Genomic DNA, 17,530 nt, shown 5'->3' on the forward strand with positions numbered 1-17,530 from the left:
ACATATTTCTTATAAACTAATCTATCATTTTTTCTTTCTATAGTTACATCTAGATAATTTATACTGTTCTGTTTTTCTTTTTCTAATTCAAATTTAATACTCTCTTTGATCTTATTAGCCATATTTATGATTATATTTTCATTTGCTTTCCAGCTGCCTGCTGAGGAGGGACAAACAAGTCCGAAACACAAGCTTAAAGTGTATGTGTTCAGGTGAACTAAATAAAAAAGAAAATATTATTCCTGATCTGTAAGACTAAATATCTGCATCCATAATTTTCCAGTATAATAAGTCCTGTTAATTGATAAATATACTAGTATACAAAGATAAATTTAAGATTAGTCATACACTTCTTACCATCTGACCACCTTGTTCTCTGGATCTTAATCCAAGATATTTTGTTTCTTTGTGAGGACACTTAAAAGGCTTGCATGGTTTATCAAAAACTTATTGCAAATTTGGTAACCTTGTAAGATAGCATCACACTGTATGTGAGAAGCATCACAGAGGATTAATTCCAATTGACTTTGAAATGCTATTCATCATCAGGTTTTCAAAATGGAAACTATTGAATATATTGAACAGTATCTCTTCTAATCTGTCTAGCATGAGTGTATTGTATAAATAAAATGTTTGTTACTTGCAGTGCCAAAATAGTGATTTTGGTATAATGCTCTTTTTTATGGAAGTGTCTTCAGCTTCCTCTGAAATGTCACCATACCAGATTTAGTTGTATTTGGACAGCTAAATATCATTCTCAACAGCATTGAATAGGGAGTACTTTACTTAAGATCACCTGATATATTCATACAAGAGAATTAACAATGGTTTAATAAAAAATATGATTTTTTCAATATAATTATCATCCTCAAATTTAAAATAAAAAAAATTTATTTAAAAATAAATACACTTCAAAAGATCCAATAATTTTATAGGAAAAAAACTGTTTAAGATGCAAATTTTACAAATTATAAGTAATTTAACATCTATTGTCATAAAATATTTCAAAATATTTTTGAAAGAAATACATTACCAATTTTCTGGCTATTGATATTCTAATGCTTTTTTTTTTTTTTTTAATCCAGACAAAATTATGAGATTTTACATGAAATTTCTCCACTACAATTGGCCAATCACAAGTAGCATTGGTTGTAGGATAGGCTATTTACATTTCAAGTAAGCAAGTCAATCTTATTAAATTTTTTTGTTGTTAAATATTAAAATAATAAATTAAATTTTTCAGGATTTGAAGTATACTTAGTTAACAATATTAATATTTAACTGTAATTTCTTATCTTCAATTTTTATGACACAATCTATTCCTAGCAATCCATAGTGCCTTAGAGACATAAGATAAAGAGAAATTAAAGGATTAGAATTGTTATTACATGAGTTCTATTGAACTCGCAAAATTGAATACTTTGGCAAGTCTTTGGAACCAATGGTGCTGAGAAATCAGTGCTGTATCTGAATTAAACTTTTTGAAAATAATTTACTTACATCTTAAAAGAAAATTTTCAACATTTTTCATTCTGCGAAGAGCAGGATGGTCACAGTCCATCATCAGAGCTTGAACTGCATCCTAGTGTGGAAAATTTTCCATAAATATTTTTTTTAAATTACAAAAATATATAAATAGTTATTATATTAACATTTAAAATGGAAAGATTTATTCTATGTTAGATATATTAACAGTTTTCAGAAAATTTGTCCAATGAAAAACAATTATAGAAATTTGTCATTAAATTATCATCAAACTTGTTAGTAATAGTAATATAAAATGTTTTATACTTATATATTATAATAATTTAAGAAACACACACACACACACACACACTAAAGAAAATTAATATTAGTTAACAACTCAACAAACTTAAGAACTCAAAAACAATGCATTAATGGAGATATATAATAAATTCATGTAAAAGCATCAGAAATGCTGACGTTTGTTAATGATGCTGAGTGGTGCCAAACTAACTGTTACCACAAATGCAAGTGCAGGGTCAACCATTATTATAATTATATGAGAATTGTAACTTCAGAAATATACATGCAAGTTAAGATATTAACTAATGCCATCATAAAATGACTATTTTAATAACCATTTTTAAGATTTCTATTTTTTTTTATTTGTGGTTTTAGGCCCTTTACCGCTCTGAGAGCACAAAAAGGCCAGAACCCAGTCCCTTGTGAGGGCTAATATATTTACATGTATATGTTATGTCTTAGATTTTATTCCGCATGTTATGTATTTGTTTATGCCATAATTACTTACCAAAATAAATATGTTAAAAGGAGAAATATAGATTGATAGGATAGTTGCAGATTGCAAGGGCTAACCAACCTGACCTAATGCATGTTTCTGGGTTACTGAAAGCTACCAAGGAAAAAAGGGCAGCAGTAAGCAATCCATTGATAATATTTTCCAGCAAATTTAGAATAAAATTTTGCTAGGAAACCAGAAAAACTCCACCAAGCCAATCAGGAGAAGCCAAAAGGGTCCAGGTAGAAGAACTGCCTGACCAGCAAAGTTAACAAAATAAGCAGGGCAGCAAAGGCAAGGGGGTGCTGGTGACAATTACCAGTGAATAAAGTAAAATTATAGGAAAGCATAGTTCTAAGTAAAAAAAGTACATCTACCACACAATCTCCAATAGATGTGTAGTCTTGTATGGCAGGTGACGAGCTGTTAAATCTCTGATTATATTTGCAGTACCTAGCTGGGAGCTACGAGAAGGAGTTCGCAGCTCTCGGCTAGGTACTACAAGTATAATCAGATTTAAAAGCTCGTCACCTGCCATACAAGATACACATCTGTTGGAGATTGTGTGATAGATGTATCTTTTTTACTTAGAACTAGACATGGACCATGGACTTATACTGTAAACTCCTTTCAAATCCAGAGGGCTTTGGCCATGGAAATTCTTTCCAACATTTAAAGTTCCAGTAGTTAAGAAGTATCTCAAGAAGCAATCAAGTTCTTGTTTAGAACATTATAGGTCAAAGAAATGTTATGTTTCCTGTATCATACATACAGAACATGATAACACTTCTTGTTTCTTCTTAGCTACCATGTTATTTAATTCAGATTGATATGTTATAGACAGTTATGTCAATGCATTTTAACTGTTTTGTTTTTGTTATTTAGCTCAAGCAAAAATTCACACCAAAGGCACTCCTTAATGCCTTTGGTGTAAATTTTCACTTGAGCTAAACAATTGTTGGTGTGACATCCACAGTACATATGTAAATTTTGTTATTTCTAAAAGAAATCTGTAAAAACCACTTTTCATAAAGTAGTCTATATATTGTTTGTCATTTTCAAGAAAGCTAAAAATTATTGCATCTTTTCCAAATTATAATGTTATCGATGCTTCTAAGCAAGGCAAGTCAGTAGATAAATTATAAAAATGAATTAGAGTCTTATTGTATTATAAAATATTGTGTTTCTGGAAGTATTGTGATAACTTAGAAAACCCCCCTCTGACTAAAACCCAGAATTTAACCAAAAATTCTGACATAAAAATATGGAACCCTGAAAATTTATAAAGTTTGTAGTTCTAATTATAAAAGATATTCTTTACAATATTAGACTCCATGTAAATCTGAAGAGCACTAACACTGAAAGCAAATTTTTAAGAGTCCAACAGATGATTTAATTTAAGGAAAAAATCATCTGTTGGACTCCTTAAAAATTTAGTTTTAGTGTTAGTGTTCTTCATAGGTCTGAGATATAATGTGATAGTCATTAACCCAATTTCTGAAAATATAACTAAAATACAATATAATGTCTGTATATGTTATAAATTATCACATTAGAACATAAAATGCTTATTATGTTGATATCTAATCACCAAATAGTTAATATAGTTGTTAACAAACACTTGCTTTTTATGCAGTAACATGTACAATCTGCATGCTGTACTGCAAACTTTACATTTATACTATGGTGTGGCTAATAATACATAGCAATAGGGAGATTTGTTTTGAAAATGCAAACAATAATTTGAAATAAAAAACAAGGAATAAATTGCAATATGTTTTTAACAATGTCTTTAAAACTTCTATAAATTAGAGAATTGGCTGACTACTGTTACTGATGTCATGAATACATGCTTAGGCTATACTAATTTGTTAATGCTTATACTAAAGGAGGTTTTGGTATAACATGATATGTCTTCCAGCACAGTTACATTTAATACACATATTCCATTTCTTGGTACTCAGACTTTCCAAAACATCTGCACAAGATCCCAATGTTCTAAAATATTGTATTCGAAATGCAACTTAAAATTTTCCCTCATATTTTTTTTTTTTGTTAAAAATGTTGCATTAAGAGATATACAGTTTCAATTCTGATCTTTGTTACAGAGATTTTCTTAATTATAATTAAAATTACTCTCTCAATTATACTTGAGTTTATTTATGAAAAATCTTTCAACAAAGTGGGAATTCTCTATTTAAAAAATAAACAACTTTTCCTAGATAAAATTATCCATATAACCCGTGTTAAAATGCTATTCTTTAACCAAATGGTTTTAAGATGGGTTATATGGATAATTTTAACTAGGAAAACTTGTTTGTTTTTTAAATAGAGAATTCCAGCTTTGTTAAAAGATTTTTAATAAACTTGATTAAAATTAAAAGTATAATTTTAATTATAGATACCAGTTTATTTACTTACTTTTTTTTTCTATAGAATCTAGGATATTAAAAACCAAAAGACGTTCTACTGAGAAAACAATAGCGAGGTTGCAGCCGAAGTTTTCATCTCTAAAACGTGAACGTTGAATGTCAAGTGCCGCTATCTTGTATGCGATGCTTGATGTTCGACGTTCACGTTTTACAGATGAAAACTTCAGCTGCAATCTCTCTAATAAGTGAGATATGCCTATATAATTTTCCTAAATATAATTGTCTTAAGCTTAAATACTGTATATATGTATTCCTTATATTTTTTATGATGATTATTCTTATTTTAAAGCATTGTTTTTGAAAATTTATTTTAATATTCGTCTGATTTAAAAATACACAAATTTAGAGGTACAAGTTATATATATTTTTCCAAATCATCAAATTTTATTATTTTATACTATTTAATTTAATCACTAAAGTTTCTATTATATTTTTGAAAATAATAAACATAAATCATATCAATATTTAAATGAATGAGCCATATATTTGCAATAAGACAATAATAAATAAATTTAGTTAAAGATAATGCTATTATAAGAACTATATAAATAATGAGAAGTTAGGAGCTTTAGAAGTGTTATATGTTCCATTATTAAAGGTTCGAAAACGTGTTTTCAAATTTTTATTACTGGTTTTTAAAAGGTTCCATTATTATTATTATTATTATTATTATAATGAATCAGATTTTTTCAGATTTCAATAATTTATAATCATATACATTACTAAAATTGTACTTCATTTTTTCATAGATATTATTATATTTTAATAAATTAGGAAGTAGAAAATTAGAAAAACATATTATTATTAAACAGATATACAGTCCCTTGATATAATTTTCCAATCCCCTGGAATATGACATAGCACAGTAGCTATAAACAACAAAATTGAAAAGAAATATGCTAGAAATTAAATTTGTTTTTAAGATACCATAAAATTTTGTCCTCAAGGTAGAAACAAAAACTTCATTCTTATGGAAATAATTTGTTTAATGTTTGTACTTACTTTATGAAATGTTAAGTTCTAATAGTCATACATAACTCCTCAATATAATTTTTTGATCACTTGGAATACATCATAGCAAGGCACACAAATTTCATTTGTTATGTTGTTTATAGCTATAAACAACATAACAAATGAAATTTGTGTGCCTTGCTATGATGTATTCCAAGTGATCAAAAAATTATATTGAGGAGTTATGTATGATTATTAGAACTTAATTTTTCTTTGATATTCTATTATTATTATGTTGGGTTTAGTAAGTTATACTTGGTTGACATCAGCGGCTGTGTACTATGCTGGACCAGAGTCAAGGCATAGTAACCAAAACAAGACAAAAATTAAATAAGTGTGTCAGTGTGTTTGTCTATATTCAGGAATTTCCTAATAATATGACATGTATTTAATATAGTGGCCTTCTATAGTGTGATATATGTGTTCCTATTCAATTGTAATGTTTCCAAGCTTTTGTATAGTGTATGTGGTATGACACCTGTAGATAAAAGAATGACAGGTACAATAAGCAGTTTATCCATCCTCTACAGATGCCTTATTTTCTGGGCTTATTATTATTATTAAATGATTTTATAATTTTATTTTTGTATAAATACTTTTTAATAATAAATATAGAAAATTAACAATAAAAATACAAATTAATGTAAAAAGAATTAATTTGCAGTTTTCTATTTTCATTTCATAACTGTAAACAATACAATTTACTTACCAAAAGTCCATCGACACTGATTTCCGACCTCAAATCTGTAAGTTTCTCCTCCAGTTGGTGAAGACGTTTTATTCGATCCAAATCTTCTATTTTCTCCATGCTATAAAATAACTTAATCAATTACCTATCTCAAAATTATTTACAAGAAAATTTTTAAATATAAAATGTACAATTTATTAAATTTCTTAAATAAATAAATAAATAAATAAATAAATAAAATTTTAAAATATTTGATAGATCTTAAACATGCATTAGTAAGCAAAACATTAATTTTATTTTGAAGATTAAAAATAATTTAATAGGTGGTTGTCTCTTTAATCACGAAAACATTCGGTAGACTAACTTACAGCTAAACAGGCTTAAAACTTTTTTATTGGTTCTTCATCAAATGCATTTCGGACCAGTTTTATGAGTCCTGGTCCCTCATCAGTGCTACAGGAAACCAAAGGTTTTTTATTAACATGGGTGACGCGAGTGCGTACATAATAAGATTTACAAAAAATTCCTTAAAAAACATTTTTAACTAAATACATTTTTTATACCTTTTTAGTTCTTCGTATACTCCTTATTAACTATACATTTCTCACTGGTATCTGTTTTCATATTCGTTTTTAATTTCCTATTTTCCCGTGTACTTACAGTAGTACTATAATTATAAAGTTTTCTTATATAAAAATTTTTTTACAAAGATCTGTGTAACTAATATAGAGTTTTCTAAAAGTAAATACGTACTTACTATTTTTTCCGGATGTATTACAAACATTTTACATCAAATTTTAGTTCTATAAATATATCCTTAAGGCTGTTCGGAAAGCATTGCGCTTTTTACAATACTAGAACGTTCACAGTAGGGTGCCACACATAAAGCTATTAGTCTGTTGCGCCCTCTATTACATAATACCACTGTTGGTCGATTTGCATGCCATTTGACAGATTTACTAAGTTACTATTATTGCTATGTTTTTTTATTTCTATGTGTTCTTTAAACTTACGTTTATATATATTTTTCTCGGAATGTAAAATTTTGGTGTTATTTTTTTCTATTTGGCAACTATTGTTTATTATGTGGTTAAACCAAGGGGAGGTGTTATGTTTCAACCTGATGGCAGCCATATGTTCATTGATCCGTGATTCCAATTTACGCCCAGTTTCACCTATGTAATATTGTGGGTGTTGACAATTGCAGCTGATTTTATAAACGACTCCTGTTTTTTCCCATATATTGTTATTATTTGGTTTTTTAACATTACAGATTTGCTGCGATATTTTGTTTGTTAACAAAGGGGCCAAAATAATATTGTCATTTTTTAGGGATTTGGAGCATTTTTCATAAATATGTTTAGATATATAAGGGAACGGTTTATGGTTGGTTTCCTTCTTGTTTTTTATATTAAACCTGTGTTTGTAATATTGTGTTTGCCAGATATTTAATAAGTGCTTGGGGTAGTTATTAAGTATATATTTATGATTTAAATTTTCAACCATAGTTTGACGTTCGTTATGTTGGCTCGTCCTAGTGTATATTTTCTTTAAGTCCATAATATATGTATTCTTTTTTATGGTACTAGGGGTGTAGGAATAATAATTGATTGTTTTGTTTACGTCCGATGGTTTTTTGTAAGTTTTAAAAGTGAAACAATCTTTTCCTTTTTTTATAGTAATATCTAAAAAGTTAATTTTTTTATATTTTTCTAATTCTGTATCAAATTTTATGTATTGGTTTATGCTATTAATTTTCTCAAAAATTAATTTTTCATTGGTTATCTGATGGTTAAAAATTAATAAGTAGTCGTCCACATATCTCATTACTCTTTTCACACCTGGAATATTTTGTATCTTGATATCGAAATCTTTCATTACTAATTCAGCCAGCTTTGGTCCCATTTTTGATCCCATGCTGATCCCATCAGTTTGTCTGTAAAATTCATTAAATACTTCAAAATAATTGTTTTTATAGGCAAATTCTATTAGGGTTATTAAATCATGATCAACGGTTTCATTTAGGAGGCTGTTTTTTATTAGATCCCATTTTATGTTTGGATACATGTTTTTAACATCCAGACTGATTAAAGTATCTGTTTTATCTATTTTTATTTTTTGAATTATATTAATGACTTCATCGGCATTTTTAATACTATTTTTTGAATTTTCAAAATTTTTTAATTGTTGTTTAATGTAATTTTCTAAATTATATAAAATTGAGTTTCGAAAATCTACTATTGGCCTATATTTTTCACCAGCTTTATGTGTTTTTAACCTTATATTTAATTTAGGAGTTCTATTATTTTTGAAATTTAGTATGTAATTTTTATCTATTTCTTTAATTTTATTGTTCAGATACATGTTTTTTACCATTATAGTTAAATCTTTTTTAATTTTTCCGTATGGGTTTCTGTTTAATTTTATATATTGTTCGTTGTTAATTTGTTCTTTAGTTTTTTCTTCTATGACTTTATTGTCTATAATTATAAGTTGTTTTGTTTTGTCTGCTTTAATGAAGAAGAGAATGTTGTCTGCTTTAATGCAGAGAAGTTATACCAAGGCACATGATTTGGAAGATCGAAAGGAAAATTATAAAAGCAGTAATAAGGATGAAAACCAAAAAGTGGAACAATCTAAAATACCAATTACGTAAGGTATTACGCCGACATAACTATCAAGAAAATCGATATAAAGGTATTGCTAACAACTATAAGTATAAAAAAGATATAAAATTAAAAAAACTTTTTGGTTACCCAACCCCCAGTGAAAGGAAAGAATGGGAAAATAGTTTAATTATAAACAAAACTAACAAACAAATCCCTAAATTTGTCAAAAACCTTCTTATTTTAGGTACTGACTTTAACTTACCTACTAATAGAATAACCGTTGATTTAATAGCTGACATAGACAAAAGTATTAAAGATATGCCTATTAAAAAAGAAAAGAAAAGTGATCTTATAGGTTCTGTAATACAAGACATGAAACAATCACACCAGAAAAATAAATATAAAGTTAATAAATTAAGTTTAAACTTAAGAAAAACAAAAGATTTTTTAAAAACTAATAATTTATCAATCATTAAAGCAGACAAAACAAAACAACTTATAATTATAGACAATAAAGTCATAGAAGAAAAAACTAAAGAACAAATTAACAACGAACAATATATAAAATTAAACAGAAACCCATACGGAAAAATTAAAAAAGATTTAACTATAATGGTAAAAAACATGTATCTGAACAATAAAATTAAAGAAATAGATAAAAATTACATACTAAATTTCAAAAATAATAGAACTCCTAAATTAAATATAAGGTTAAAAACACATAAAGCTGGTGAAAAATATAGGCCAATAGTAGATTTTCGAAACTCAATTTTATATAATTTAGAAAATTACATTAAACAACAATTAAAAAATTTTGAAAATTCAAAAAATAGTATTAAAAATGCCGATGAAGTCATTAATATAATTCAAAAAATAAAAATAGATAACACAGATACTTTAATCAGTCTGGATGTTAAAAACATGTATCCAAACATAAAATGGGATCTAATAAAAAACAGCCTCCTAAATGAAACCGTTGATCATGATTTAATAACCCTAATAGAATTTGCCTATAAAAACAATTATTTTGAAGTATTTAATGAATTTTACAGACAAACTGATGGGATCAGCATGGGATCAAAAATGGGACCAAAGCTGGCTGAATTAGTAATGAAAGATTTCGATATCAAGATACAAAATATTCCAGGTGTGAAAAGAGTAATGAGATATGTGGACGACTACTTATTAATTTTTAACCATCAGATAACCAATGAAAAATTAATTTTTGAGAAAATTAATAGCATAAACCAATACATAAAATTTGATACAGAATTAGAAAAATATAAAAAAATTAACTTTTTAGATATTACTATAAAAAAAGGAAAAGATTGTTTCACTTTTAAAACTTACAAAAAACCATCGGACGTAAACAAAACAATCAATTATTATTCCTACACCCCTAGTACCATAAAAAAGAATACATATATTATGGACTTAAAGAAAATATACACTAGGACGAGCCAACATAACGAACGTCAAACTATGGTTGAAAATTTAAATCATAAATATATACTTAATAACTACCCCAAGCACTTATTAAATATCTGGCAAACACAATATTACAAACACAGGTTTAATATAAAAAACAAGAAGGAAACCACCATAAACCGTTCCCTTATATATCTAAACATATTTATGAAAAATGCTCCAAATCCCTAAAAAATGACAATATTATTTTAGCCCCTTTGTTAACAAACAAAATATCGCAGCAAATCTGTAATGTTAAAAAACCAAATAATAACAATATATGGGAAAAAACAGGAGTCGTTTATAAAATCAGCTGCAATTGTCAACACCCACAATATTACATAGGTGAAACTGGGCGTAAATTGGAATCACGGATCAATGAACATATGGCTGCCATCAGGTTGAAACATAACACCTCCCCTTGGTTTAACCACATAATAAACAATAGTTGCCAAATAGAAAAAAATAACACCAAAATTTTACATTCCGAGAAAAATATATATAAACGTAAGTTTAAAGAACACATAGAAATAAAAAAACATAGCAATAATAGTAACTTAGTAAATCTGTCAAATGGCATGCAAATCGACCAACAGTGGTATTATGTAATAGAGGGCGCAACAGACTAATAGCTTTATGTGTGGCACCCTACTGTGAACGTTCTAGTATTGTAAAAAGCGCAATGCTTTCCGAACAGCCTTAAGGATATATTTATAGAACTAAAATTTGATGTAAAATGTTTGTAATACATCCGGAAAAAATAGTAAGTACGTATTTACTTTTAGAAAACTCTATATTAGTTACACAGATCTTTGTAAAAAAATTTTTATATAAGAAAACTTTATAATTATAGTACTACTGTAAGTACACAAGAAAATAGGAAATAAAAAACTAATATGAAAACAGATACCAGCGAAAAATGTACAGTTAATAAGGAGTATACGAAGAACTAAAAAGGTATAAAAAATGTATTTAGTTAAAAATGTTTTTTAAGGAATTTTTTGTAAATCTTATTATGTATGCACTCGCGTCACCCATGTTAATAAAAAACCTTTGGTTTCCTGTAGCACTGATGAGGGACCAGGACTCATAAAACTGGTCCGAAATGCATTTGATGAAGAACCAATAAAAAAGTTTTAAGCCTGTTTAGCTGTAAGTTAGTCTACCGAATGTTTTCGTATTAAAGAGACAACCACCTATTAAACATATATACAGTTACTAAACAAATTTAATTAAAAATAATGTTTTGATCATTAAGACATGACTTTGATTTTTTATAAAAAAAGACAAAAATTAATTTTTTTCAGAAATATTTAAATTCAGAAAATGTAAATAATGTTATTTTATAAGTTAAGAAATTATAAATTAAAATAAATCTGCTCCATTAAATTTATCAACTACAAATTATACAACATGTACATAAAGTAAAATTTATTAAAACAGTAAATTTAAATCATTCGTTATATTTTAATTATTTTTAATATATTACTGTGTATATGAAATAACTTTTGATAACAGCAGAAATCAATAAATAACTAATAAATATTATGATATTAATAGAAGCAAGAGTAAGAAGTGTTTGTTTCATCTACAAATTGTAAAAAATAGTGCACAAATAAATAGCATTTAATATCTGTATTTATTAAAAGAGATTGAAAAATATACTAACGTATCTACATTTATCTAACATGAACAATTATACATTTGATATGTATATTAATAAAATGCATTTTATGATATAAATACATTATATTTACTTGGAGATATTGAAAAATATCCAATAGAAGTAAAAGGAAAGCAAAATAATTTCTGTACATGAATATTAAATAGATGTATCATGTTATCTTTGAGAAAATATTAACACCAAACTTTAATGACTTGCTGAATCTTACTAACCAAGTAATTGGCTATTAAATTATTTATTAGAATAATTTTAATAAATTTAGAGCAATTTAGAAAGCAATTTTTCTAAATTTAAGTGTGTTAACACTTTTATCATATTAATTTTATCATTAATATTGAGAATTAGAACCTTTTAACTTTTACACAATTACCTTTTTTAACTTTTTATTTCAGAAGAGTTTATTTTAAATTATCCAATCATTAGAATTATTAACAAATATCAAAACTCCTACCTGAAGTGTGAAATAATTGTAATGTCTATTAAATAATCAATCACAATAATTTAGCAAAAACCTTTCTTGATATCACTTCTGTAAACAAGTATAATTCTCTTAATAAACAGAAAATTTCTTTTCTATTAAGGATTATACACTTACTTCTCAATACACAAATATGAAAAGTAAATTTTAAATGTGTTTTACACTAGACTTAATAATTGCTGTGCAGACTCATCAATAACAACTAATTATGTATCAAAGTATCAAATCATCTTACAATGCAATTAATTCATGTTTATATATTGATTAAATCAAATACAGCAGATTCTCGATAACTAAAGTGGAAGGGACAGAAAAATATATCCAAATTTCATCGATTTTTGGCATTGTGGTAGATTTGACGGATTATGTTTTTTGTGTACAAAAGGAATGTTTTTGGCTTTGAGAACTCCACAGTCAAATTTGCATAGTGAGATGAAGTTTTGTTGGACCAAAAGATGAAACATTCATCTTGACAATGCTTGTTAAGAAAAGGGATTAGAATTTTCAGTTAAAGTGTACCTAGGTAATCCAATGGTGGCGCTTCGGTTAGGTTGGTTAGGTTAACTACGTTTTTAGTAAACGTTTCCTTTTTTTCTTTTGTTCAAGAACTACCATGAATCAATAACTAGTGACATTAAACACTGGGCGGCCTGCCGGCAGCTCCCATCCGGGAGGAGTTCGTCGGGAGCACGAACAATCGGAAGTGCCGCCATTGGGGTTACCCAGGTACACTTTAACCAAATTTTCTTTAGGAATTTGTTTTGCTGCATGTCAACATCAATTGCAATGGATCCTTTCTTAAAAAATTGCTTCAAAACATCTGCTGGTGAAATGACAATGTATAGCATAACTTTTGCTTTAAATTTTTTCTTAATCACTTTGGGAGATGCACGATTTTCATTGCTTGCATAGTAAATTTCATTTTCAGGCATTTGCATGACAGAGAGAGAAGTACTTCTTGTCGTCCAAAATTTCTTATGAGCAATCTACATTGCATTTGAATTTTGGTAATTTTTCAAGCAGCATATTCTGGGGCCACCTCCTCCTCCTTTTCTTTATGCCCATCTTCTTAAGTGTCTTACTTACATATGTTCAATGATAATTGATCCTTTAAGCTGTCTCCACCTGACTAACTATATTTGTTGTCAAACATTTCGCACTGTCTGTCTAGCTGTTAAGTAGTATTAAGATTTGCAATCACATTCAGTTTTATTAGTATTAAGTAGATATAAGTCTTCCTACCAACAGCCACTTGGCACTAACTTCTACACTTAGCTATTCATGGCGGCACTCAATTATTGGTGTTCGCTACACTCAGGTTTCCTTTAGACCAGGCATGTCAAAGATACAGCCCGCAAGTCAGTCATGGCCCGTGAGACAATTAGTTGCGGCCCGCAACATCAATTCAATAATGATATTTGTTTATTTTTTATTATCTTGATACCAAAAAAAAATGCAATATTTTGTACTTGTTTAAGTATAAAATATCACATTTAAATAATACTTAATAAACAAAATTGTTGAACTCTATTATTATTATGTTGGGTTTAGTGAGTTATACTCAATTGACACTGGTGGCTGTGTACTGTGAGACCAGAGTCAAGGCATAGTAAACAAAACAAGACAAAAATTAAATATGTGTGTCACTGTGTGTATCTGTATTCAGGAATTTCCTAACAATATATGACATATTTATTATTATTATTGCTGCTGTTGTTTTTATTTTTATTTATTATTATTACTTAGAGATATTTATTTTATTTGATATATTTTTGTGTTTAATTTTTGTTTACATTATGTTTTCTGTATTTCATCTTTTGAATTTAAAATTAAAAGTCTATATTGGCAAAATCATTTATTGCATAATTCTCACTATTTTGCATATAAAATGAGCGTGTTCGACATATTAAGTAAATTACAGTTTATGCTTGTATTTTGAGTCTTGCGATCCTTATTTTCCGATTAGTTTACAGACCTGCTTCAGGCCTGTAAATTGGCCGAAAATGTTTGTTCTGTGATTAAAGTCATTGCTGGAAAAGTACGAACGGTGTTTATTTTATTTTATTTTATTGTCAAATCACGGGTTATTAAAAAGGAATTTTTTGAGTTGGCTACTTTTGGGCTATTTTTTGAAAATTTTTGGCTACAAAAGCTCAAACCATCTGGCCCACTGCCATACTCAAGACAAAAAATTGGCACTTAAGGAATTTGGTTTGACACCCCTGTTTTAAACCCTTTGGAGAATTACGGCCTTGCAGACAACAACTGCATGCCAACATCAAACATAGAGAGTACTGTAGCCATATGTACACCGTTCAGAAGGATCCTACCTTTCTCTACTGTCTATCTCCTCTCCCTCCTTTTTTTCCCCCCCCTTTCCCTCACCCTCTTTTCTGCCAGCTAAACACCTCATGTACAGCCAATGTCTTTCTTGTATGTATGTATGTATGTATGTATGTCAAACATTTGTTGCAATGCTCTTTGTTTTTTAGCATTTGTAACAACCGGCATTCTTTTCCACGTTCCAGATATTTCATACTTCTTCAAAATATACACAGTTGATTTGATATGGCCTTTGGCTAAAAAACTGCTGGACCACCAATTTTTTTTGGAGTGGTTTGCTTTTTTTGTACATTTGTACAATGTTAATGTCCCCTTTTGAAGCCATTTTTCCAATCTGACTCATGAATGTTTGAAAACTTCATGTGCTATATCCAAGCATGTGTAATGAAATAATTTTTGAAAGTAAGGTTTTAAAATTATCTTTTTGAGTTCAAAAGTTATGATGCTTTAGCCAGTCCAGATTTTTTGTCTCACCCTGTTATGTATCTAAAAAATAATAAAACATAATATATGTATAAAATAACAAAAAATTGACACTATTAGCTAAAAAAATCTGTTACAATACAATAAAAACTAATACAACAACCTCAAAATACTGGATAATCGTAAATAAAACACAAATTAAACCAAATTCCAGTAAGAAAGATATAGGATTTACCAATTAACAAATTTTTTCAACAACTTTTAATTATCATCATCAGGTTAAGCATCAGTATTTTAATTTTCTTTATCACTACATCAATGACCAATCAAACAGGCTTTCACTATCTTTTAAAGATCAACATTCATTTTAAAATGTTGTCATAATAATATTTATCAGTAAATCTTACACATTTCTTACTGGAATTTAGTTTAATTCTGTTATACAAGTTGTTGATAATTCATTCCTTCTTGCTCAACAATATTCTCAATTATCTTCTATAAGTATTAGACGTTAATGGTGCGGTTTTTTGTATATATTGCTTAAGTATCAATTTCCCTTGAAAATTTTCTTTTTTTTCAATAGATTAATTGATTTAACTTTACAGTTGGTTTAACCGTAGTTATTTCGTCTGTACCGCATTTCATCAGAGACAAAGACTATCGGATACCCAATGCCAAGTGAAAAAAGAAGTTGGGAAAGTAAGTTAATAGTCAATAAAACAACTAAAAGCATACCAAAGAAAATAACAAACATACTGAAACTAGGTCTAGAATACAACATGCCACTAAGCACTAAAGCAATCAATATAATGTCCGAAATCGATAAAGCAGTAAATCAGTTAAAAATAGGGGACAAGAGCAATCTAAAACACCAAATAAGAAATGACAAAAAAAGACTAGAAAACAACAATAAACTAGGTGAAAAAATGCTAAGTGATAGAGGAGGAAAAGATTACTCAAAAAAATGCACAATAGTAAAAAATTATTTAAAGAAAAATAACTTAAACATAATCAAAGCTGATAAAACCAACCAAATTATCATTGTTAATAAAGAATGGGAAAAAAAGAAAAAATCAGAAATAGTCCAAACAGATGACTTTGTTGAACTAACCGAAGACCCAAAAGATGAAATTGAAAAATGGATGAAAAAAGAAATTACGAAACTTTACAAACAACAAAAGATAACACCAGGGGAGAAAAAAAACAAATACTCAACTTCAAAGACATCAAAAAACCACAACTTAAAATCTGTCTTAAAACACACAAACCAGGCGAGATATGCAGACCACTAGTGGACTTTAAGAACACAATATTATCCAACCTAGAACTGTTCATAAAGAAAAAACTAAAAATAGTCCCATACTCAACTTACTCTATAAAAAACACCGACGAACTAATAAGGAAACTAATGACGGTTAAAATGAAACCAACATACAGGTTATTAAGTCTGGACATAATCTCTATGTACCCATCAATAAAACGGGAACTCATTGAGGAAAGCCTACGCAAGATAGACATATATAACTGGCTACTAGAACTAATAAAATACAGTTTTTACAATAATTACTACCATATAGAAGAAAAAATATATAGACAAAAAAATGGCATTAGTATGGGAACAATAATCGGACCGAAACTCGCAGAAATATGCATGACAGAAATAGATAAAAAATTAGCAAACATAAATGGGATAACTTTTATGGCTAGATATGTAGATGATATAATAATAATATACGACGAAGCAATAACCAATGAAAATATAATATGCAACTATGCAAACACACTAAGCAATACAATAAAATTTAAAAGTGATACTGAAAGTAAAAAAGCAATAAATTATCTAGACACAACTATAACCAGAGAAGGAAACAACATCAACATAAAACCGTACAAAAAAAGCAGCAATGTGGACAAAATCCTTAACTATAAATCGTATTGCCCCATAACTATTAAAAGAAACAACTTTATAACAGCATTGTCTAAAATATGGAACAGAACATCTAAAGTTAGAGAGAGAGAAAAACAAAAAAATGACCCAATAAATACTTTTATCCTAAATGATTACCCAAACAGATTATTAAAAAAATGGACAACTGAATTTATTAAAAACAGATTCAACGCCAAAAGTAACA

The 17,530-nt window shown here is 28.0% G+C and overlaps 1 protein-coding gene across 2 annotated transcripts in view; it reads right to left on the bottom strand.

Annotated features, from left to right (window-relative positions):
• The window catches only part of Rok (Rho kinase), a 129,590-nt gene that overhangs the window by 96,491 nt on the left and 15,569 nt on the right, over window positions 1-17,530 (bottom strand). For both annotated transcript variants that reach the window (XM_067279044.1, XM_067279043.1), the window contains 2 exons: window positions 6,416-6,515; window positions 1,501-1,582 (listed from right to left, as the gene is read on the bottom strand). In XM_067279044.1, coding sequence (XP_067135145.1) covers window positions 1,501-1,582; window positions 6,416-6,514 — 181 coding nt within the window. In that variant the 5' untranslated portion in view covers window position 6,515. The remainder of the gene's footprint in view (window positions 1-1,500; window positions 1,583-6,415; window positions 6,516-17,530) is intronic.

The sequence above is a fragment of the Centruroides vittatus genome, unplaced genomic scaffold, assembly GCF_030686945.1.
Source record: "Centruroides vittatus isolate TY-2023 unplaced genomic scaffold, ASM3068694v2 contig_854, whole genome shotgun sequence".
NCBI classification, from domain to species: Eukaryota; Metazoa; Arthropoda; class Arachnida; order Scorpiones; family Buthidae; genus Centruroides; species Centruroides vittatus.